Genomic DNA, 23506 nt, shown 5'->3' with positions numbered 1-23506 from the left:
AAAAACAGATTAATGATGAGCTCTAAGAGTACACAAAAGGCTACATTCAATGAAGTTTACCAAGACAAGTGTTGGGTTTTTGTGGTTTTTTTTTCCTATCATGTACCAGGTCAAGATCTGCGTATAGAAGTGAAATACAATTGACTTCTCTTAATCCAATTTTCTCCTGAATGTGGCCAGCATTACCTTACCTATTGGCCAGCAACTATCAGATTTGTTTCAACATGAAATTACTTTAAAAAAAAAAAAAAAAGAGGCACGTGTTATTAAATAATGACAGAGGCACTTATCAATTAGTGGTGAAAGTAAATTGTATCTTATTCATCTCAAACATATACCAAGTTGAACCAAAACTAGAAAATAAACAAAAATTACTGACAAAGCAAAATGCTGGAAGTTTATGTGAAAACTACTGGAAACAGCAGTAGTGCAGTGCTGGCACAGCTGCCCAGAGAAGCTGTGGTGCCCCATCCCTGGAGGCGCTCAAGGCCAGGTTGGATGGGGCCCTGGGCAGCCTGAGCTGGTGGGGGGCAGCCCTGCCCATGGCATGGGTTGGGGTGGGTGGGCTTTGAGGACCCTTCCAATCCGAGACATTCTGTGATTCCATGAACACAGATTAGGAAGTAGAATCAATTTACCTGTAAGGTCTTACTGACCCTTTGTGCACCCAGAAGACATTAACTGCTTAGATTAACAATAGTTCAGATGAAAGCAATTTTATAATATCATTGTTGGTATTATGAAGTCTATGTTTGGCTACTAAGCAGAATAGTTCCTCGTCTTTTTTCATCAGAAATGATTGAAAAACAAACAACCAAACAAAACAAACAAACAAAAAAAGACACACTAAACCCTGAAGAACATTGCATGCCAGGAAATAGCTGTGATCATATATTCTATAATCAATTTGCATCTGTGTGGCGACAGCGTACAGCTCTGTGGAAATCTATGCGAATTAAACTTCAGCTCCTAGATACAAAAATCAACATAGCTAGCTAAAAGGGAACTGGGTCTGTAGCAGCTTGTTTGTATGACAAAATGGTTTCAGTATATGAGAAAATCAGGTCTTAGGTTTAAGCCATTGATTACAATGAATAAAGATAGTAAAGGGTGGAAAAACTACAGTTGGGTAGAATAAATTTTGAAGGTTTCCTACTGTCATGAAGCACATAATTTAATGAATTACATATGAGATCCAAAATATACAATGCAATATGTTGAATGCCACATTTTTTAAAACCATGAAATATAAGCAATTTTGAGGATTCTGATTATTCAAAGATGCTTCTGATGATATTTAAAAGGGTATATGATTAAAAGTGCAGCTAAAAGCAAACAAGAAAACCAGAACACCATCATTTAAAGATTCATTAAAAATGGTATAGAAAATTATTTTTCACCTGAAAGAAATGAAGTCCTTTCCTCATACTTCACAATTCTTAAACAAACAAAAAAAAAATTAGAAATGTAATCACCACATGCTTAAGTGGAGTTAATACCAGCCTCTTGAACTTCAAAATGGAAAAAAAAAAAAAAGCTAAACTAAAATACTAAAAAAATTATCTTTCAGTAAATAAGTTGCCATTTGAACAATGGAATATTATACTTCTCATAAATAATTGGTTTGCTAAACACTCTTGAAAACATGTAGATTTTTTCCCAATTAATATTGCAACCTTTTTATATATCACTTATATATCACTTATTTTACCTTAAGGTTTCTCAGGGAAATATTCAGTAGACACACTTGTTTCCCTTGAATATCATACTTCTATTTTGTCTTTCCTGTATCTCAGCCGCCATCTCCCTACTTTTCTTCCTTTCTCTTCTTGATTTCTTTTCACTACCCTCAATTTAATTCCTCTATGAAGAGATATACTGATGATCCATTCAGACATGAAGTAAAAAGGTCTATACATAGCCTACAGTTGTATTCCACAGCTGTTTAATGTAAGATGCAAAAAAGTGTTGTGTTTGCTATGAATCTTTCAAAATATTTATTTTGGTTTTTGTTCTGTTTTGCTTTTTTTTTTCTTGTGTTTTTTTTTTTTTTTTATGTTTTTGTTTGTTTGCTTATTTAACGTCAGATAGTGCCATCAGTAAAAAAAAAAAACAGGATTGGTTCAAGTTTACAAAAAAGCATTTGGAAGTTCATCCACATTTAATTGTTAAGCAGCAAGAACAATGCCAGTAAATTCTTTTGAAAGCAACACGAGGTGCTGTATTTTATAGCAATCCTGGGGATTACAAAACTGCAGTGGGGGAACCTCCATTTTTACACACCATTCTGCAGGCCATGACATTTTAAGCTAAATGATATGAGGTGTGATAAATGCAAGGGTTCGTTTGAATACAAACAGATTCTTAAAATATTTTAACTAGGAGTATAAGTGAAAATAAATTAGGCCAGTGGGATTTAAGAAAATAATTCAGATTCTGTGGGATTTTCTTATTTTACTGCTTAAGGTAGAAATTATGCAAGCTTTGAAAGGTTTAGGCACTGGAAACAATCAGGGAATTATTTTGAAACCAAATCACTATCTTCTGACTGACAGCATAAGAATAAAAATAAAAAAAATCAGTATGTTTACTTTTAACAGCATTGGAACAGGTGCTGTTTAAAATTCCTCAAAACAATCATGCTTAAGTCTATCAAATCCTACCTCAGCTCCTACAGTGTTATGATTCCAAACCTTCTCTCTTTTCTCATTTTTTGGCAAGGGCAAAGAGACTGAGAAGTACTAAATGGAAACTGAAAGCCATGACCTAACTTCAAGCTTTGAAGAAATTTGATTATATTCTTGTCCATGTAGACTCAGAATGAGGAACTGGCTTCTCCACAGAATAACCCACATTTTGTGTGGTTGTATCTAATTTTAGTTTAGAGTTCAGGTCTTCATTGTAGTTTCAATTAAAACAGATAAAGTCAAAACTTACTACACAACACATTTCTGTCCAAAGCTGAAAAGAGGGATTCTTCCCATCAGCTTCCTAAATTCAGTTAAAAATCACTCTGCAAACATAATTCTACTTCCAAGGCCGAAATAGGCCCTATGCAATCCTTAAAACAACTATAATGGCCAGAGAAGTTGCCAAAGCAAAGTATGCAAGGCTCAACTTTTCCAACCAGTTCCAAATTCCCATTTTCTGAAAAAAACTGTGAGTCTGTTCAGAACTTGCATGTGCTGAATATCTTCAGCACATCTCCTTAGAAGGTCTACAGCATATGAAACATGCAGTGTCTTGACAAACTGAATCTTTACTGGCTCCTAAACGGAGATGTCTTCACCTGCATCTGCGAGTAACAGAACACATTATCATATCACTTCCATATCCTCCTCCCAGTGCTTCTGAATACCTAACAGCTGATATGATTTTCTGCATCATCTTTTATTTACTACTAGTCTAATGATTACAGTAAAGAGACATGGAGATAAATGTAGCCCCATTGGTTACCAAAGTTCTGAGCTCCTTGGGAAGGTAAACTATGGAGGCAGGTATCAAGGTATTTAGTCTTCTTGCCTTATCTTGCCTTTTTAAGTCATCAGGTCATATCACACTGATTTATGTCCATCTTACTTATTACCATAAACACAAAACTTCCTCAGGGGCGATATTCCATTTTGACTTTGGACTCATGGCAATAAGGTGGCAGGTTTCCAGGTATGCAGAAAGCAATGTGAAGAACAGAATGACAGCCCTATCTGTTACATGTCCACACTGATACTGCAGAATTTACTGTTTTGATTAACAATACGGTACAAAATGACTGAAAAAGCACAAAAATCTCTTTACTTTCTCCTCTCTCAAAGGAGCTCATTACCCATAACCTATACATTTTAAGCCTTCCCATCAAAACTCTCAACTTTCTAACCTAACACTCCTTCTCAATGAGGTGCAAACAGTAATGGACAAGTGCTTCTGGACAATTTAATCTTAAGCAACAGTTTTCCTACAAAATAAAATTTAAAATCAAAAGGTTGAATTGGCAATCACAAAGTTAGCAAATTAATAAAAATAATTTAACAATATATCACATATTGTATTCTGTTATATTACGTATATTGTACTGTAAAATACAACACTTTCTCAAGGCAATCCTGTTTTTCAAGGATGTGTGATTTTTAATTTCAGCATTCAAGTTTTTTCATCTTAATTTGAAAAGTTTGTTTTAAAATGTGTGCACAAAGACAGCACTGCTTTAAAACAAAGCAGGAAGATATTCTTCAAATCCTTTCTTTTCCATTCTCTAGCTATCATGTTAACTGAGCAGTCTTGTAAGGTTACCTCTCATATCTAACAAATGACAGGCATCCCAAGGATAAGTATTCATATCACAATACAAATTGTTTAGGAACTTCCAGCAGTGGGATAATGCAATATACTGTAAGAGTTCAGTGTGGGTTAATTGCTCTGCAAAACGGGTATTTTTTTTTATAATTCAATCCCCTTTGGGAATGTCAAACCTCCCCCTACACTGACAGAAACCATGCAAGAAGGGGGCCCACTTCATTAACAGGAAGAAAATCTACTAATTTTACATAATAAAAAAAATTAAAAGGAACATATTTTATTTTCAATTCCATGGAAAATCAGATACACAAGGTGCGTGACAAGAAAATAGGGACCTAATTGTTCAGTGCCCTTACGAATCATTCACAACAGGTGGAAAGAAAGGCAAGGAAAATCGACTCAAAGGAGCTGACAAATCCTAATACAGAAGTCTTTCAGCAAGCATATAATGAAAAATGGTATCTCAAGGAAGAGTCTGGGAATGGCACAGAACCAAATCAGTGCCAAAAACTTCCGAATTCCTCGCAGGCAAGGAAAGGAACAGACTCTTGGCTGCCTTACAAAAATTCCTGTATGATCTTTTGTTATCAGAACGAAGGACAGCTTTCTCTAACATAGGATGATGCAAAACAGTACCAATAAGCGAACAGAAGAATATGGAAGGAAATAATATACGTTTAAAACTGAATTAGTAGAAGTTATTGTTGATTTGGTTCAAGGGAATTAAACAGTCTGTTACTTGAGCTAACCTCTACCACCAAAGAAAGGCACAAAATGGCAATAACAGAAAGAAAGAAAATATCAAGGAAAACAAGCATGGAAGCAGCTATTCCACCACACCAATTTTTTTTCTTTTGAGAATAAAAATCCTGTTGCAAATTCAATCCTAAAAAGAAAGCAAACAAATGTAAAAGTTAGTAATCCCAATTATATATGGAATAAAAGAATATGGTACTGTATCAAGGTTAGTTTGAATGGGAGAGATGTAGATTAAAAGAGTGAAATTCATTAAAGAGCAGATCTCCAGTCACTAGTATCTAACTTCAGTTTTCAGGTTAGATATTTATCAAACATAATGTTCCTATTCCCCAGTACTGTTCAACAAACAAACCCAAAGAATCTCAGGCTTTAAAAGTGACGTATGCTACTTTGAGAGCTCTCTGCATAAGGCAGGACTGGTTATCCAAAATGAAAAAATATTTTTTTATTTTATCTACCTGTATTAATGATTATGTAGAAAATGTATTTACACACAATTGACAAATTTAACAGTGTAAATTTTTAAAATATGCAATAACAATGCCTATTCCCTCAGACAAAGGAATCCCTCCTAGCTCTTAACATGCACTCTTCAGGGGGAAGGATGTAGGACATAGGGCAGTAATTTTTACAAAGTATTAATACTGGTGGTAAGATATGTATCTACAGAAGACCATTGATGTACTAGAAACACACTAAAAAAAGACTACTCTTTGAAGACTTTGTAATCCAACTACCCATACATCTTCATGTGAACAAAAACAAGACTTCTATTTGAAAATATTGTGAAAACCAGCCTTCTTACAACTGGTTTTGGCCACACAGCACAACTGCTTCCTCTACTCAACTGAGCCTGCATTATGAGACATGGCTTGCTAAGGTATTACTAGAAGTAGTAAACAATTTACAGAGATTTAAAGAAAATGGCCAATCAAGTTGAGTCAATAGCTGCAAGAGCAACAGTTTGTGCTTGTCACCCAGTCATCATGGAATTCTGATGCAAATACCTGAAAGGTTTTAGACAGACATGTCTAATGATGGGATAAATATGTACACTGTGACTATATGGCATATTTTGTGTGTGCTGTGTTAATTCCAAGTTTCTGTCTTCAAACCACTTTTCAAGCCAACCCCAATCCCTCAGCTCATCTGTTTTTAACTTTTTAATTTGTTTCATATAAAATATGGTTTAAACAGAGAATTTAAGAGATCATGGAGGTGCATCAAATGACTAAACAGGTATCTGCTGTGTTTACATAGAGTACAATATGATAAGGATTTGAGGGGAAAAAAAGCAAAAACACCCACTAGGTACAAAATACAGTTTGTCAATCTCAACTCATCTGTACCTCTGAACTGGCATTCCAATTTCATTCAGATATAAGCTGTTTTTACTTTTCATTAATCTGCATAAGCAGCACATGAGTGAGTTTTAACATAAAATTTGAGTCCTAATGCATGCTTTCTGAATTAGAGCTGTAGAACAATGAATCTTGAAGACTATAAAGAAAAACTAAACAGCCACTAAAAAGGCATAAGACTTTCTTTGGCAAAGATTTTAACTGTTTGGAAATTGTTTATTTTAAACTGACATTTTATTTAAATATCCTATTCAGCAATTATGAGAGTAATTTTCTCCCACATTTCATTTTAATTGAAACGCACCATTGTTGTAACAAACTTTTCCTAACAACGGCACAATAAAAGCTGCCTTCACTCTTAAATACTGGGGAAAGATTCCACAATGTAATTTTATGTACAATATATCACATGCTCACTTAGTAATGTTTGAATCATAACTTCTGCCAAAGTATTAAAACAAGACAATAGGTGCTGGTAATGAATAAAACTGAATACCTAATTTATTTATTTTTAATGAAACAGTCAAGAAACCATACCAGTCAATTTAAGTGTACTAGAAATAAACACTCATTTATCAACCTCGGGTTTTGCAAGCTTATTAAGTGCATCTCCACAGTCCAGTTCTTGTACCACTATAGCAGATGTATCTTTAAAAATAATGTTTCACTGTTAATCATACAATTTCAGCCTTTCTTTGAGAAGACACCAGATGTGCAACTGCTTCTGGAAAGGTTAAATTGCTCAGGTGGCACTGGAATAAATATATTTGAATAAATACACAAGGCTTCTGAAATAAATTCCTCTCTGACTTGTGGAAAGAATAATCCTTTAAAGAAAAAAAAAAAAAAAAAAAAAAAAAAAAAAAGACAGGAGATCCTATCTTTGGTAAGGATTTTAAATTCTAGTTTAAGAAACAAAAGTTGAAATGCTTTTAGAAGTAGTCTCATACAATTCACTTTAACTTCTAACTTGAAAACACTGAGACAATTTTCATTATTTAAAACTATATGATATTTAAGCAAATCTTTGTTTTGCAATTAGACTAATGCCACTTAACTTTAGATACTTACAGGTGAATTCACACTTTGCTTGTTACCTTAGGACATATAAACATATGCCAATGACAATAAAGAATGTATGTTAATATGCAAAATGTTAAGACATGCCATCTGGAGAGCTAATGAACAATCAAGGGATTCCAGATTAAACTACAGAATTTTCCCTTAGAATCTTTAGGACAACACTGTCAAGTTCAATCTATTCACTTAGACTCCAGAATCAATTTTTCAAACTTTATGACAGGTCTAATAGTTTCCACCTGTTCTTCTTGCTTGACTTTTGACTGGCACGTTACCAGCCAGGGTGGAAATGTAGACAAAGACCCCTATTAGGCTCCGGCTGTTTCTCTACTGTGAGGTCACTCAGCCATTAAATTAGTTCCAGCCCACTTTCTCCTTCGATGTCTTAATTTTTTGGGGGCATGAAGGTTTGGGGAAATGAAAAGGAAGGGAGGCAAAACTTTGCAATTCAGTTTGTGGGAGGGATATAAGAAAATCTAAAGCCACAGAAGCTAAATGCTACATTCATTTATAATTTACTAAATAATGTACTAAATAAATTTGCTGCTAATCCAATGGAATAAGTTACTGAGGTATCTGAGTCATATTTTCAGTCATTGCAAATTTTTGCTATTTTGCTTATTGCAATACTTGATTACATATACGTACGTATACATATAATGTATACTTACAAATGACAAACAGGTAATTTTTTCTGTGTGTACAAGCAAAGCAACTCTTTCTCCCAGTACATATTTTCCTTTCACTTAGAACTGGCAAGCAGAAAAAAAGTGACATACTATATATCCTAACACATCCATATTGGTTCTTATGGATGCACATTATAAACTGACATACTTTCCGTCTCTGAAAAATATCTAATAGATAATTGCATCAATTTCTAGCAGTTTATGCATTGATACTCTTTATGAAGTCTCAAGGTATTTTGCTGAACTACAAATGACATCACATTGTTGTTCTTTCATCTATGGCAATAGTGTATTTACAGTAACATTAACCACAATATTTAAGACAAATATTTTGAATCATTAAAACAAAAGGCTTTCTGTAAGAAATTTTATTTCCCAAACTATAATCCAAGTAGGACCATCTTCTCATCTGAGAGACAGATCTGGTTTACATCTGGTTTACAGGCAGAAAGCCAGCTACTTGAGTTCCATCACAAGGAGAAAAATCTTGAAGGCTCACTTCACTACTTTTGAACTACTTAGTAAAAAACAAATCTGAGAATTGCACACCCTGCTGTGACATCACTTTAGAGATAAAAGGTTCCAGGTTCACTGAAAAAACAAGACCACTTCGCTCAGCTCCCTTGCCTACTGGATGTTATAAATAAAATAACCAGACGTAATTATATTTAGCTTGTGATATCTAAATAAACTCACAAATTCTTAATAGTATGCTTCATCTTACTGAGAGGTGTAGATACTGGCACTAAGAACCACCAAAAACAACTGTCAATGATTAAAGGTGCTGACATATTAAGTTATCACTCCTACTGTTTCTTCCCAATAAGTCTTCTTTCAGTCCAATGGGCTTGAATGAAAAGAAATGAATACTACAAATGTTTCTATTAAAAAGCCATTTTTCTCATTTGGGCTCTATTGAAAAAAAAAGCCCGCCTACGCCCAAAAGCTCTCATAAAATCAGCTGCAGGACCAAGATGTACATCTGGGAAAAGGGTTGTAGCAAAATTGGACAGCAACATTTTTTAGTGTATGAACATATGTACATATGCACATACAAAAAATAGTTTGGTTTTGAAGAAGTTTGTATTTGATTCCAAGTAAAGCTATTATTACTAGTTAACTAACCAGACACAACAACATTCAAGGCTGCTTATCTGATTATGTTCATAGAAAAATCCAGATCAAAATTACTGAAGTTATTTTCAACAGTAAAATTCACCTGCAATTTCTATAAGTGAATGAATATTGATATTCCAAAGTGGCTATCAAGAAGAGTTATAGGTACAGGTGGGAACATACAGAAAAATCTGTTCTGAAGAGTAACAACTTCTCAAAGGCAGTTTGATCCATCAGACTATTTCATGTTCTGAAACAAAACAGCATATCCTTTGTACATAGGCTGCAACCTAAGATTTGGAAGCTGTGATTTTCATATTGTTTAATCCCATTCAAAACTCTAACAAACTACTTCCTCAAAGATATCTCACAACTCATTCACAAGCATCGTCTGCGTGGTGATGAAGAAAATGCCTACAATCCTAAATGACATCTAAAAAAAACGAACAAACAAACCACCAAGCACCAAAGAACATTTTAGTGGAATATTGAGCAAAACGATATTAAACAGAATGAAGAAACAGCAGTGTTAAAACTAATGCCCCAGTCTATTTGGTATTACTTTTGTTAAATAACTAGCTTAGAAAATAACTTGCACTGGAAAATGTATGTAATCGCCTAGATATGGATACTTACTACCTTAAACATTACTATGATAGAAGCTTACTCAAGATGGTCTGGATCACTGTCTTACCCGTCTAGAAGATTCATTGTTGAGGTGGTAACTTCAGTAAATAAAACAATCTTTCCAAGTTTCTTTGTTTGTAGATTCTGCTGATATGTCTCCAGGCTGAAATGTTCTGATGAGAAGTTTCCCATCTCGGTGACAACTGACATGAGAGATGGAGTTATCTCCACTTCCGATTCACAAGACGAAACAAATTTAAGAGACACTTTGCTGGATTCTATTAATCCTTCAGCATTTACATTCTCCTCAAGCCATTTTAAAAATGTAAGATGGATTTCCTGTGGGCAAGGGAAATAAAATAAGACCAAGAAATACAGACCAGAATATAGGAAGATATATAAACATTCTTCTGAGAACATTCACATTCATGTAGTCACCTCCTATTCCAAAATAGGATAAATTAACTCTATTTCCTCTTTGAAGATCAGCTTCCATCAGTTGTCCTACTTTAGCCTCTCCTGACTAGTTGGTACAGTCTTCCTAAACTTGAGGTCATGCTCAATTGCAGGCTAAGGCTTACTGTTTTTCTGTAACAGGGTCTGTGACCATCAGCTTAACAGAAGCTTCACAACTATAACTTCACACCAATGTGGCTGTTAAGTAGCCAGCTAAAGCAGAAGCGTGTAACACAAAGAAGCAAACAACTAAGAAATGATTATACCAGTGTACAAAACATGTGTAAGTATGCTTGCTCCCTTGTCTTCTAGCTATGCCACTGGCTGTGACATATCTTTGAAAGGTATTTTAAACAGGAAGTATAAATTTGCTGTATGTTCATATAATTTTATATATATACAAACCAAAACATTTATTTCACCTTTATTTTATGTTATTTAGAAATACATTTTACTGAATAAGAAATGAAGAAACGAATTAGTGCAATCATTATCTGGCTGGTGACGCCCTCTTACTGGAGGTATCTAATATGAGTTCAGGACATTGGGCATGAAAAGTTTACCCTTCCCATAGAAGCTGTTAAGAGTTAACAGTCCACAAGAACGCATGCGGCGACTTCTTTTTGGAAAGTATATAGCTTACATTTTTAAGAGCTCTGCTTCCCCTAGAGACAGTGTCATCTTTTCCTCACATGTACACTTTCACAAATAACTTAAACTGAATTAGATGGAAGCTAATTAAAAAAAAAAAAAAAAGGAAAGAACAAACAAAAAAAACCAATAAAATTGAGCTAATAGTAAAAAAATTATAAGCTAATACACAATCTATTGAATGTAAACCAGGAAACGGAGTAAAAGCTATTTATTCACTGATTAAGGTGATGGATACTTTATGTATATCTATATATAGCATTGTGAGGCAGAAATATAGGAAACATAACAAGATACTGAAATGTATGGACAAATGATTCCTCAGAATACTAAAACATGAGCACAACCATTAAATTGGACCCGGGAGCAAAATTCTAAAATGTGGCCCTCATAACTGTATTCTCCCTTTCAGAAGATGATAAATGAAAACCACAAAAAAAAAAAAAAAAGTGTATTCTATTCTACCCTAGGTAACGTATCAGTGATTCTTACTTTCAAATTTTCTAAGACATTTGACTTCTAATTCAAAATCTTCTCTTAGATGCATAGTTTCTGACTAAGTTTGTGCCCCTACTTCTCATTATAGCAGTATCTGGGAACCACAGTGCTGTGGGTTTTCTAAGCTAGTTCTGAAGCCTAGCTCTCTCGCTTTTGAAAAAGATGTCCCTGAGCTCCAGTCCCATTCTTTAAAACCTACAAACTGCAATTAAAAGCAAGCTACCTATAAATAGTTATCTATCCAAGGAATTACCCCAATTTTCCAAATCCCACTGTTGTGTCTTAAAAAGGAATAAGAAAAGTGGTTCTGTTTTTAACACCTTTGTATGGATTTTCCATCCTCAGAAACTACACTTTCTCAAGTTTCATGTGGACACTGCTTCTGGTGTGGCATTTTTGGAAGGAGAACTTCAGCTGACTTATTGTTTTGCAGTCCTGTAGTAACCATAACGTGAAGAAATGAAAGAAATGAACATTCTTTTTCTAAATGCAATCAAGAGCTAGCTAATAAGATTAGACTAAGAGTAGCTCTAGCTACGTTTTAGTTACAGATAAACTACCTCTCAATTCTCCATTTTCTAAAGTTCCATTTAACTTGGATAAAATATGTTTTAAGATATTTTTTCTTCACTTTTTTTTTTTTTACATCATACATGATGATGTAGCATAAATGGTTTAACGAACACTTTGATTTGATCTGCATGAACCACTTGTATCTTCACTCACTAATACCATAGGCTGAGCAAACTGCTGCTAAACTCTTCTCAGACTTCTTGTTTTACACACACAATAACTCACTAGCTGCAGCTGATATTTAGAAAATAATACAGCTCTAATTTTTGTGACGGAGTGTAAGGACATTGTGCTTCATCTTGCAGTGCATTTTCCCTTTGCTTTCTGAACACAGAATTTCATGTAGCATGATTGCCTGGATGCAATTCCTCGGCACAAAATTATCATTTTAACTTACATAAAGATGGATTTACAGACTCACAGAAACAGACATTAAAAAGTAAGGGTGCTTAAAATGTTGTCACTTTCCAAGCAAACAATAAAAGTGTTTGAAACTACGCATCAAAAACTCCTGTGTACTTTTGCCTCAACATATTCTCAGAAAAGCCTGAAATAGCATATATTCATGTGTGAGGTTACATTATTACAAATAAGCCACACTGTTCCTAACATTTATCCTCTTGAGCATACTCTTCCAAGCGATCTTTCCTCCCACACTTCTTGATTTCATCTTCTTGCTTCTTATGCATATTGAGACATTTAAGATTTGTTACATTCATGTAATTGTGAAGAAAATGTTTCCCACAATGTATACATGCTTACTGAATTGATGAAAAATATAAACACAAATACTACGTAATCAAAAACAGCATTTTTAGAATTTTCTAAAGCAAACAAATAAAACCAACAGACATTTTCACATTTTTTAGCAAGCAAACTTTCAAGCCCTACCCAAATCCACACCAGAAAAATTAATTTTCGTCATAAGAAATTTCTTCATATAGTCAGCTACAGCAACAAGGATGCTGAACCAATGTTTTTGGTCCCCACTATTAAACCAGCACACAGAGAAATACATTTTTATGTAATGACATAAACATATACAAGGAGTCAGGGCTAACCTTTGCTTCAACTCCATTGGAAAAAAACAATCACGTCAGAACCAGAACTGTGCAATTTGTTGCTAAGCTCAGGATTCAGGTTTGAATTCAAAACGAGGAACCTAACACCATTTATGGGATGTAGGCAGAAAGCAAACCCATTCCCAGCTGTGTCCATCGTTCTGCAGCAACCTCTGGTGGCCACTTAAAAGTAAGTGTTGGTTCCAAACACTGCCTGGCCCTATGTACTCCTGGGACCACATCAGGTGTGTCAAGCAAGGCACTCAACAGACACAAGGTAAGAGAATATCAGAGATTCTGGCCACTGCTTGCTCTGACCTACAGCTCATTATCAAGATCCTAAAGCACACAAATACAAATCTTATATGAGTATGCATGCAAAAAAGGCTGTAGCTGTCACGTATCCAGGCACTCACGACATCTGCAGCTACATACAAATACAATCATGCTAAAATCACTACTATGCAAATTATTAGCAATGTACTTAACAAATAGAGAAACTACATGTTTTAGGATGACATAAATATGTTTAAAATTGTTATCCATCATTACTGCATCATTTTTGGCAGGGAGAATAAAAGTCAAGACAAGTTTAATTCCCTATGTCTGAAACTGTTCTATTTTCAAACCAATTTGCTATGTACATTCTTTAAACAAAAGATACTGACATTTTCTTTCTTAAACGAAGAATGAAATTTGACATCTCAGCTGAATGACCAGATGGCAAGAGGTTAAATCAGTTTCACAGTTAGACTCAACTATGAACTTTACATCTATAACAAGAAAAATTTTCTACTCATATTTCAAATGACAAAAGCACAGTATGTTTTCAATGCATTGTAAAAAGCAATTATCAAAAGCAGAAAGCATTATACTAACAGGAACCACTCACCAGTTCTCATTAACAAGTTTTTCCTACGCACTCCAAAGTGAAACCTGAATTCCAAAGGACATGGGCATGGAAAGAAGCAGCATTTCAAAGTGGTGACAGCATCACTGACCTGGTACTGAGGGACAAATGTATGAACAAGCTGAGTTTTGACTGACAAACTGAAAATGTCATGAAATGAAAAGTTGTTCTGAAGCACATAGGGAAATAGAGTGGATGGCAATTCACAAAATCCATAGAAATAGAGTAAAGCCACTGCATGCTTCGTATGCTCCTCCACCAGCAGAGAATTTTATTGGGTTCACTGCATCAAGGGTTGGAGGTCTGGCATTGTAAGTTATTGAACTAAAGTATAAGTGGTAATTGCATCATTAAGAAGGAAGAGTAAAAGCTCTATTTTTAAAATCATTTAACATCTGCCTTCTATGATTTTAAGAGTTTGGTCAGGTGTGTGAAGGAACTGCTATATAACAGTATTCTTTTGCTGTATAAAAGTCTTTTTTCGTAATCATTAGCTTCCCTTTCTCCTAATGCTTACTTAGCAGTCGAGATTGAACAATAAGAAGAAATGAGGCAGACACCAGATTAAAAGAACAAACAAACAAACAAACCAGCTGCACATGCACCCTTCTCTGTTGTAGTATAAAATACCAGAAAATTATAGTTCCTGATGGAGATGATTTTATCTGCACCTGGGCTATATCAGCTAATGAGACTTACACACAAAGCACATAAATTTTCGATTTAAATGGTAAAACATAATCCCAGTTCCAAGGTTTTAATCTTATATTCTATTTATACATTTTATTCTATGCATTTCCTTACTTATGTATATAAATATGTACACAGACACACATATATGCATCACCCCCCCCCCCGCGCACATTGGGCATATTTGGGAGCTGGTCTTTTTTACCAAACTTTTTGACAATAAATCTTAAATTCAGTATCAATGGAATTCTTTGTTGAAACAAAGCTTCAGTCACAGCCTAAATTCATTTGGTTTTTATTAAAAACATGAAGGCGAAACTGAATGAAAGCTAAAAATAAAATGCCATAAAATGAACAAACATTATACATCACTTAGCACTCTACTTTCTTGGGAGGAAAAATCAGACAAATTTAACCAGCGACGTTCTACCTGTGACACAATATTGTGACTCCAGCATAATAAACTATTTTAGCTATTGTGTGTTGTGTTAAGAATGGCCAAGTTTTCATTTTCTAGAGTGGAAACATTCAGCTTCAGAAATGTTCTGAAGTTAACGCTTCACCTGGGACTTTTAACTATTTTTCTTCTTCCTTTTCCTAACATCTATTAATTTCCAATGATCTGCCTCTATTTTTGCCTTAATGCATTTTTAAAAACTTTGTAGCTGATGCACTGATTGATGAATTATTAATTGATGAGATAATTAAATCACATAAGCTTGTCCGTTTACTATCTCCAAGGAAATTAATAGTGCACAGATATAAAGTGCTAGTCTTTCAGAGAAGAACATGAATGGCCCACTTTGAGCATAAGTAACTTAATGGGAATAACACCTTCACGTGGCTAACCTGCTGTTTTTCCGAATTGGCTGTTTTCAAATGAATGAAATGAAGCATTACTTGCTTCAGATATGATCTTAAATACATACATGTTTCATATGAATTCTTATATAACAGCACTGATGGAAAAGAACACATTTTCATAAAGTGCACAGAATTTGGAATCTGATTCCCAATTTAGAATATAAAAATAAACACACACACAGATACACAAAAAGTATATCTTCCTTGTATTATACAGCTCTGCTTAGCAGGCATACAAGTTTAAAGGTGTTAAACTGGTGTTAAACTAGCCACTAGAGAGCTTCCATAGCATCTCTAGCATCCAATAGAAACAAACTCAAGTCCAACGTGGTAGTGAGCAGTAGGCTGGCGCCAGTGAAAAGCACACCTAGAGTGGCAACCTCAGCCCATAATGCCAGCAACTTAGGAGGCCAGCAGTAAGAAAAGTCAGTCATTAGCACAAGAGGGCAAGGTTTTGGCAGATATTTCTGACTAATGAGGCACAAAAAAAATGCTTTTCTGATGTTGGCTATGTTTTTACTTCCTGTAATAATGGCATATATTGAGATCTGAAGCAGATGACAGTTTCATAGTGCAACCATAAACCCATGTTAAAATCATGCTTGTACTTCGTTCATAGAGAAAAATGTTAAAAATAAACATATCAAATTGCACCAAGAAAATCTACTGTACATAAACTGTTGATGCAGAATGCGATAAATATAATATCCTTATTGCTTTCATACTCCAGTATGTGCATATTAACTTTTACTGAAGTTTTGTAAGACAGCATATGGATACTAAATTTAGCATCACATCTACCCACTAGAAAGTATTACTTTATCTTTTTTCATCTATATTTAGGGAAAGAATGACTAAAGAAATAATAACTTCTAGATAGCTCAGACAGGGAAAGAAAAAGGTATTATCTTAGCGGTCATGAGCTAGACAGAGGAACCGAAAGAGGACCAAGAACAGGCCTGCTGTAAACACTCACAAAGATGAGAGAAGGGGCACTCTTCCCGCCCAGCAGCACTGACAATTAAACCATAGCAAATATCTTCCACTTGTTCACCAGGAATTGGGAAAGCTGTAAATAGCAGATTTGTATTTGCGTGCCAAAGCCAGTCTGTCTCTCTCACTCTCTCCCCAATCAGACAATCAGGCTATGATATTCCATTAGACTGTCAGATGTCATTAATACTTAATAAATGTTACTAACTACATGTCAACACTTGGCGTCCTGAATAGTTGTTCTTTCACATTTAAGTAGCTTTGAGCTTGATAGATTTTGTAATAGCAGAAACAAAAAGAATACACAGAACTGCAAAGCACAAAGGGTATTTAGAATACAAACATTCAAAATCTGATTTGAAATATATGAAGTACTCAATTGAATCAATTTTCAGAAAGCACATGAAAAACATTTCTCCTAATACTAACTGCTCATAATTCACTACAAAGTTCAGTCCTTGTTCAAGAGAATAGATATAAATGGAACAAGCTAGACTGTTTCCAACCACTGCCATGCTGGCTGATTTTAATTCATCCCCAGATTGCTTCTAACACTTTCATTTGTTTAGCATTTTTAAATAGGAAAACATAATTTACAATGGGTTCAGTAATATAGGCCAAATCAGGGGAGAATTTGTTCACTTTAGTCTCTCCTGCAGGTAGAGGGCTATTATTTTTGCAGTTCCATGTTTAGATCATAATACAAAATTTTAAAAAGAGAAGTCCCCAGTTCTCCATGTTCTCCTTCTCCCATCCCCGAATAACTTCATAAAGATTTTATTGTAGTGTCAAGGTGCCCTCTCATTTCATGTTCTCATGTACTTCTGTAGTTACCTGAATGATATTGCTGTGCATTCTCAGGATACTACTTAGCTAGGAAATGTGCTTCAGTTTATTAGTAATCGTCTCATATTTCCTAAATCCAGATACTATGTAAAACATGAGTCCAGTGTGTAGAATTTGGAAGTGCATTCAGAAAGATGGCAGGGATTGGTAACCTTATAATTCACAACAAGGAGTTTCTAGTGGTTCGGGTAGTTACTTTACTTTGCTATATACTTTGAAGAGGCACAGAAAAGTGTCATCACCTCCAAAGAAAAAACAAAGAAAAATCAGAAACCTTGTCTTTTCTACTCTTCTCTGTGCTTCAAAAAGTGATTATTACTTTGTAGAAGGAATACATATACACAGTATATCATCTCAGCAGCACAAGGAGTAGAAGTAGTCAGGTACTGAAGCGTGGAACACCTGGTCCAAGACAGATGAAGACTTAATAAATTGCTTTGAGTTGTGCAAGGCTTTTAAGAGACACTTTTAAAATCACAGTTGCACTGCTTTGAACAAAAACTCATTTTGATTTTGACCCCATTCTTAGTCTATATGTTTTGACAAATGCTCATAAGGCTGTGCCCAAAACTAAATTTAGCCTAAAAGATCACTGCATGTAGACAGAAAATTAGTTTGCTCAAAGTGCAGCAGTAAATATTAAGAATGGGCTGCAGGTCTGCTCAGAAGTCACCAACTAACAAAAACATACCAGATGTTACCTTTTGTATAGAAGAGAACACTATTGATAAGGCTAGAAACAAGATAATAAGTAATCAACGTTCCCTACATCAGCATTTCTGGTTTTTAACATAGTTATGCTTCTAGGTAGTAAGCTGCTAGAAGGCAGATACTGACATTTCTGCATGCAAAAGAAATAAAGAAACAAGGCAGTCACAACATTGTATGGTGTTGTATGCAAAAAGGTATTTAGAATTTACAAAAAAGCATGGAACAATTAGCTAGAGATACAAAAAAGAGAGAATACACATTAACCTCAAGAGAAAACTTTTATCTTGATTTCTCAGTATAGATATCAAAGTACTGTCCTTTGTGGTCCCTCGCAAAGTAACAGCCTTCACAGCTGCAAGAGAATACCGACTACAGAAGGCCCATTGCTCTACCCTCAACAAAACAGAAACAGAGCAGAGAATCCTAGAGGACAGCAGTACAACACGGTAAGGTGCATTTTGGCTTTTACTTTCTTACTCAGCTGCAACAGAACAGTCTGGAAGCTATCTCCCCAGCAGCTGCTCTCATCAGCAAACTGTTTATTGAGAGAAAGTGGTTGGGTCAAAGGGAAAACGTTATCCAGAACTGAATGTGTATCTTAAAACAGGAAAAACAACAACAAAACCAGCAAAACTTGTTGCCATCCATACATATGAGAAAAGCACATTACATATGAAAGGAAATGACCTTCCATTCTGAAAAGGCTAAAAGCCTACTTAATCTAAAATTCCTAATTTGATGAAGCAGTATTTTATAATGTTGAACTAACTTACTCTGGCTTGTGCTGATTTTGAAACCTGTTGAAGGTTTCCAATAAAAACAGAAGTTACTTAAAACTCAGTTTGTGTTTTAAGGTTAAAATATTTCAGAATGTTTTTATTAAAACTTTTTAAAAACATTTCTTAACATGGAATGATAACTTTGCTCAGTATCCATATGCAACAGCAACAAGATCAGTATTCCCCTAGTATATTACAAATGCAACATCAATATTTTGGGGGGGGGGGGGAAAGAGGGTCAGTATCAGTTTTTTTAAAAAAAAAAAAAAATCTAAATTTTATGATACAGGTAGCAAAGAAAGACGACATACTGAACTTTTGAAGTACTAAATCCTTTTCCTAACACTTGCCAAATCAGTTTCAAATATTATTAGAAAACTTTTGAATGCAATAGCACATATTTGGATGTTAAAATCTCACTTAGAATTCACAACTCTGTCAAAAATCACTAGAGAATTGAATTTAGTCATGTTTTAAGCCAAGCAAAATTGTAATTGCTTGCTATCGTTGTACTACATTTAAGCACACAAACATGCACCAAAAAAAAAAAGAGAAACAAAGAACATATGCATCAAAAGACCTTCAAATCTTGCATAATTTTCTAATATCCATAATTAAGTTTTAAAGATCATTTTTAAAAGATACCAAAAATTACAGTGCAAATCTCATTTAGTAGTAACATAGTTGTTTAACCTCAGAAATTGAACTGCATATGAATGTGTATGTAATGTGAACTGCTTTCAGAATATAACACAGTAATTGGGGCACATTTGCTGCAACATTCCATAAAGTTGACTTTGAGGGTAAAGGATCAATAAGAACAAGGTCTACCTTTGACATAATATCACTACATAACACTTCACAAAAGCAAGTATTGCAATGAAAGGTCTGATAAATCAGAGGACTAGTAGGTGTTGATTTATCTTACCAGAAAAAGGGCGTGATAAATTATGTTTTGCCCATTTACTTCTTTGTGACACCTACTTCATAACAAAACTGTTTTGGTTTCCTTTTTTTTAAAAAAAAACAAAAAAAAACAAAAAAAAACAGTGTATAGTACGTTGAGCATACGTACAACCATGCTAAAAATAACTACAGAGAAACCATGCAGAAGTGGAAAGACACTCCATTTTGGCACTAAAATCTGAGCATTATGCATATTAGCCTGAAGTCGTATTTTGTTCTGTTTTTAAAATAGGATCAAAGTCACATTTAGAAGAATAAATTACAGTATAACCCTAAATGTTACATGCATTTATTTTAAATTACTCTCAAAAGTATTCTGCATTGACTAGAAAAAATACAGAAGAATTTTGTTCTCAGCTAATAGGGCAATAAATTAGATGCAATATATTCAGCTGGTAAGACTGGCTCTGTTAAACAGCTATCGCATAATAGTATTTTTATTTGGTACCAAAACTTTTTCTTTTCCTAACTGAGGATACAATTGTTTGCTGAAAACCTTGGAATCCGTAGTAGAATGAATTAAGTAAATAAAACCTAAGAAAATATTTTTTCTTAGCGCTGATAATGCGCCATTCCTAGTTTAAGGTTTTCCATCAGGTTTGCTTTGCCTTTCAGCAGATTTATGTGTATAAAATGTGAGTGAATCTAGTGTTCGTGAATATGAAACAGTAGCATAAGAGCCAAGGATTCTCTTCTGAGCACTGCAATTATGCATTAGACCAGAATGACAAACTTTCTGCTGCATCTAGGTTTTGCCTCTTCTTAAAAAAATCCTAGTTCTGTAAAACTGCAGGAGGGGGCTGAGGTAAAGAAATTAAGCATTGGGGTGAGACCACAACATACTTTCAAATGTACTGCAACTCAAAGAGATTACAAGACAGTTACATCTCTAAAGTTGTAGAGCTAATGTTCAATTTGTATTGATTGCATGTTTTGCTTCTCTTCCTAAAACTTATTTGGGGTTGGCATTACAGTTTATAAATGAACAAATAAATAAAATATTATAAAAGAAGGATCCTAGGAAAGTAGATTTTCTTGGGAATTATGTGCTATAAAGGCAAGAATATGCATAGCATGCTATTTATAGTATACATACTTTAAGGGGAGAACAATAGCATTAAAATAACAACTACTGAATTTCATTGCAACTAAGATCTCCTTCCTAATCCAGGATCCTAAAAAAACATGAACACGACAGCATGGGATTAATTAAAATAATACTAATAAACTAACATGTTTTTTTCAGTGAGTGAGGTCTAACAAAAAAACTTAGGCTTCATGCTTCACAAATATGTCATACATAACAATATAAAATTTAGGTATCAAATTGAGTGAAGAATGTCTCAACAATGCTCAACTTGCAAATTCATATATTTTTCTTTATAAATTCATACATTCTTCAAAATTATGTGAAAAATACAGTATTCATGCACACGTACCATAGTGTTTAGCTGTAAAAGTGGTAAATACAAATTGCTTTTACATGCACATTTGCTGGTATGTGTTTTGTTTTTTGTTGTTGCTGCTTTTAAACACATAGCACTTCTTCTTCCATATCTAACGCTCATATTCTTCTGCCAGGACTGAAACCTTGTTCAGAATAAGAAACTTTTTTACCCTCAGAGAAAAAAATATCAAAATAGTAACCCCAAGCACACAGTACACCCTCCTGTAACTATAACGTTCGTGATATCCAGGTAGCTTCTGAAACTAGCCTCAGAACCAGCCTCCCCAGACAGCAGCCACCTGAAAGCATTCCTGCAATTATCAGAGGTAAACTGGGAAGAAAAAAAAAGCAACAAAATGCAATTTGTCACTTAAAGGCGGGCATACATCACACTTAGCCCTCATGAGGATAAGGATGAACATTTATGATGACAAATCCTTCAGCCACTGCAAGACTGAGCTTGCTTTAATCAAGTCATACACACCATTAGCTCTACTCCAATAGACCAAAATGACATGCAGAAGTTATCATACCATAGAGAATGCAATGGAAATCAGAACTCACGATTGAAATATGGGGATTTTTTTTAACAGCAACTTGGGAAACACAGCGCTCAAAGAAGCAAACAAGAAAAGACTCAAGAAAGAGGCAGTGTAAGAGAAATGATCAATGGAGGGAAATACAAGCATTCAGAGGCATTTACAATGATGGCACATTATATTCTCTGAACAACTTTTGATTCCCTTGACTTGCCTCTGAGGATAACAATCTGTTTATGTGCTTATGAATATTTATTTTTTATCAGTGTTATAACAGTTGAGGGAAGACACAATCTGTCAAATAAATCTTTCTGAGGTAAAATTCATCAACATAAATGATAACATTCTATGTTGAATACAGTTTAAGGAGACCATTATTAATACAAGCTAATCACAATGCACAGAAACAGGCTCTTGCCTGAGGACTCCACTGAATAGCACACCTGAAAAATAATTCATTTTTCAGACTTTCTCCATTAAAATGTAGTATTAACCCTGGTAAGGAAATGCCATCAAAGAAGGAGGGCGGGGGAATAGGGGAGTGGAGACAATAAACAAAAAAACAACCTTCTGGTAAAACTTGGTAAATTTATTTAAGTAGTAAATGCTTGCTGCGTATGGGCTATAATATACGCTACTGGAAAGGTAGTGACTGCAGTGCAGTAGTGAGGTTAAACATTCTGACAAGGTGTGAAAGTTTTTACGTGGAGTAACAATACAGGTGAATATGATTTTTCATTCTGGCTGAGCAGCCTGTGAGTGAAAGACAATTCCAGCTCCCAATCCACATGGTTGTGTCAAGCCTTCCAGACATTCTGGCTGACCGTGAAAACAGTAAAGCTGAAATTCAGAGCCTGTAGTAATACTAAGAGGAGAAAAATAGACAAGAGCTGTAGAGAAACGAAAACAAAAAACTACAACTACCCACCCAGACAACACTTCTAAAAAAAATCAAGAATCTCAACAGCATGAAGTAAAAGCTTTAAAACACTACAAAATAGCCCTGCAGATATCTACTCCAAAGATGAACTTCTAACTGACTAAATACGAACCTGTGTTGAAGACTCTTGATTAATACTCCCAAATCAGATGGTTAACAAATCATACTGAAATAAAAAATCTCAGGAATGATCTCAAATAATAAAATGAAAAATAAATAGCTGAATAAAAATTCAGAATAGTTCCATGAAAGCTAATGAATTCAAGCTACAGTGAAAATCTGTATGCTCAGTCTGTGACATCTAATGATTAATTAGTTAAATAGAGACAATTTGGGTCCTAGTTCCTTGAAACAAACAGATAGAGAAACAAGAGAATGAGTAAAGTGATCATAATTTAATAGTTGGAAGTCTGATGTGTACTTTCAGTTTGTCTATCTAACATTATTGCTCAAATGGGGAATGTGATAGTCACTGCAAAAGTAACATTCTACCAGTAAATTAAAATATGCTCCAAAGACAAAGAGACTTCTCTTAGTACATGAGAATTTTTTTTTGTACGGAGCAATAGGGATAGCAATAATTATTGTAAGGTTTATTACAGCTCAGCGGTGTCTTAACTTGTTACAGCTGGACTGCTAAATGGTGAGAAGAGTATC

General features: G+C 34.6%; 1 protein-coding gene across 2 annotated transcripts in view; it reads right to left on the bottom strand.

Annotated features, from left to right (window-relative positions):
* HLCS (holocarboxylase synthetase) overlaps positions 1-23506 on the bottom strand; it is a 115763-nt gene that overhangs the window by 68488 nt on the left and 23769 nt on the right. For both annotated transcript variants that reach the window (XM_042867988.1, XM_042867989.1), the window contains exon 6: positions 9993-10264. In XM_042867988.1, coding sequence (XP_042723922.1) covers positions 9993-10264 — 272 coding nt within the window. The remainder of the gene's footprint in view (positions 1-9992; positions 10265-23506) is intronic.

This window comes from Lagopus leucura, unplaced genomic scaffold, assembly GCF_019238085.1.
Source record: "Lagopus leucura isolate 7727_CA_CO unplaced genomic scaffold, USGS_WTPT01 Super-Scaffold_100001, whole genome shotgun sequence".
Lineage (NCBI taxonomy): Eukaryota > Metazoa > Chordata > Aves > Galliformes > Phasianidae > Lagopus > Lagopus leucura.
Note: the sequence above shows the minus strand (reverse complement) of the source record. Positions and strands in the feature narration are given on the sequence as shown.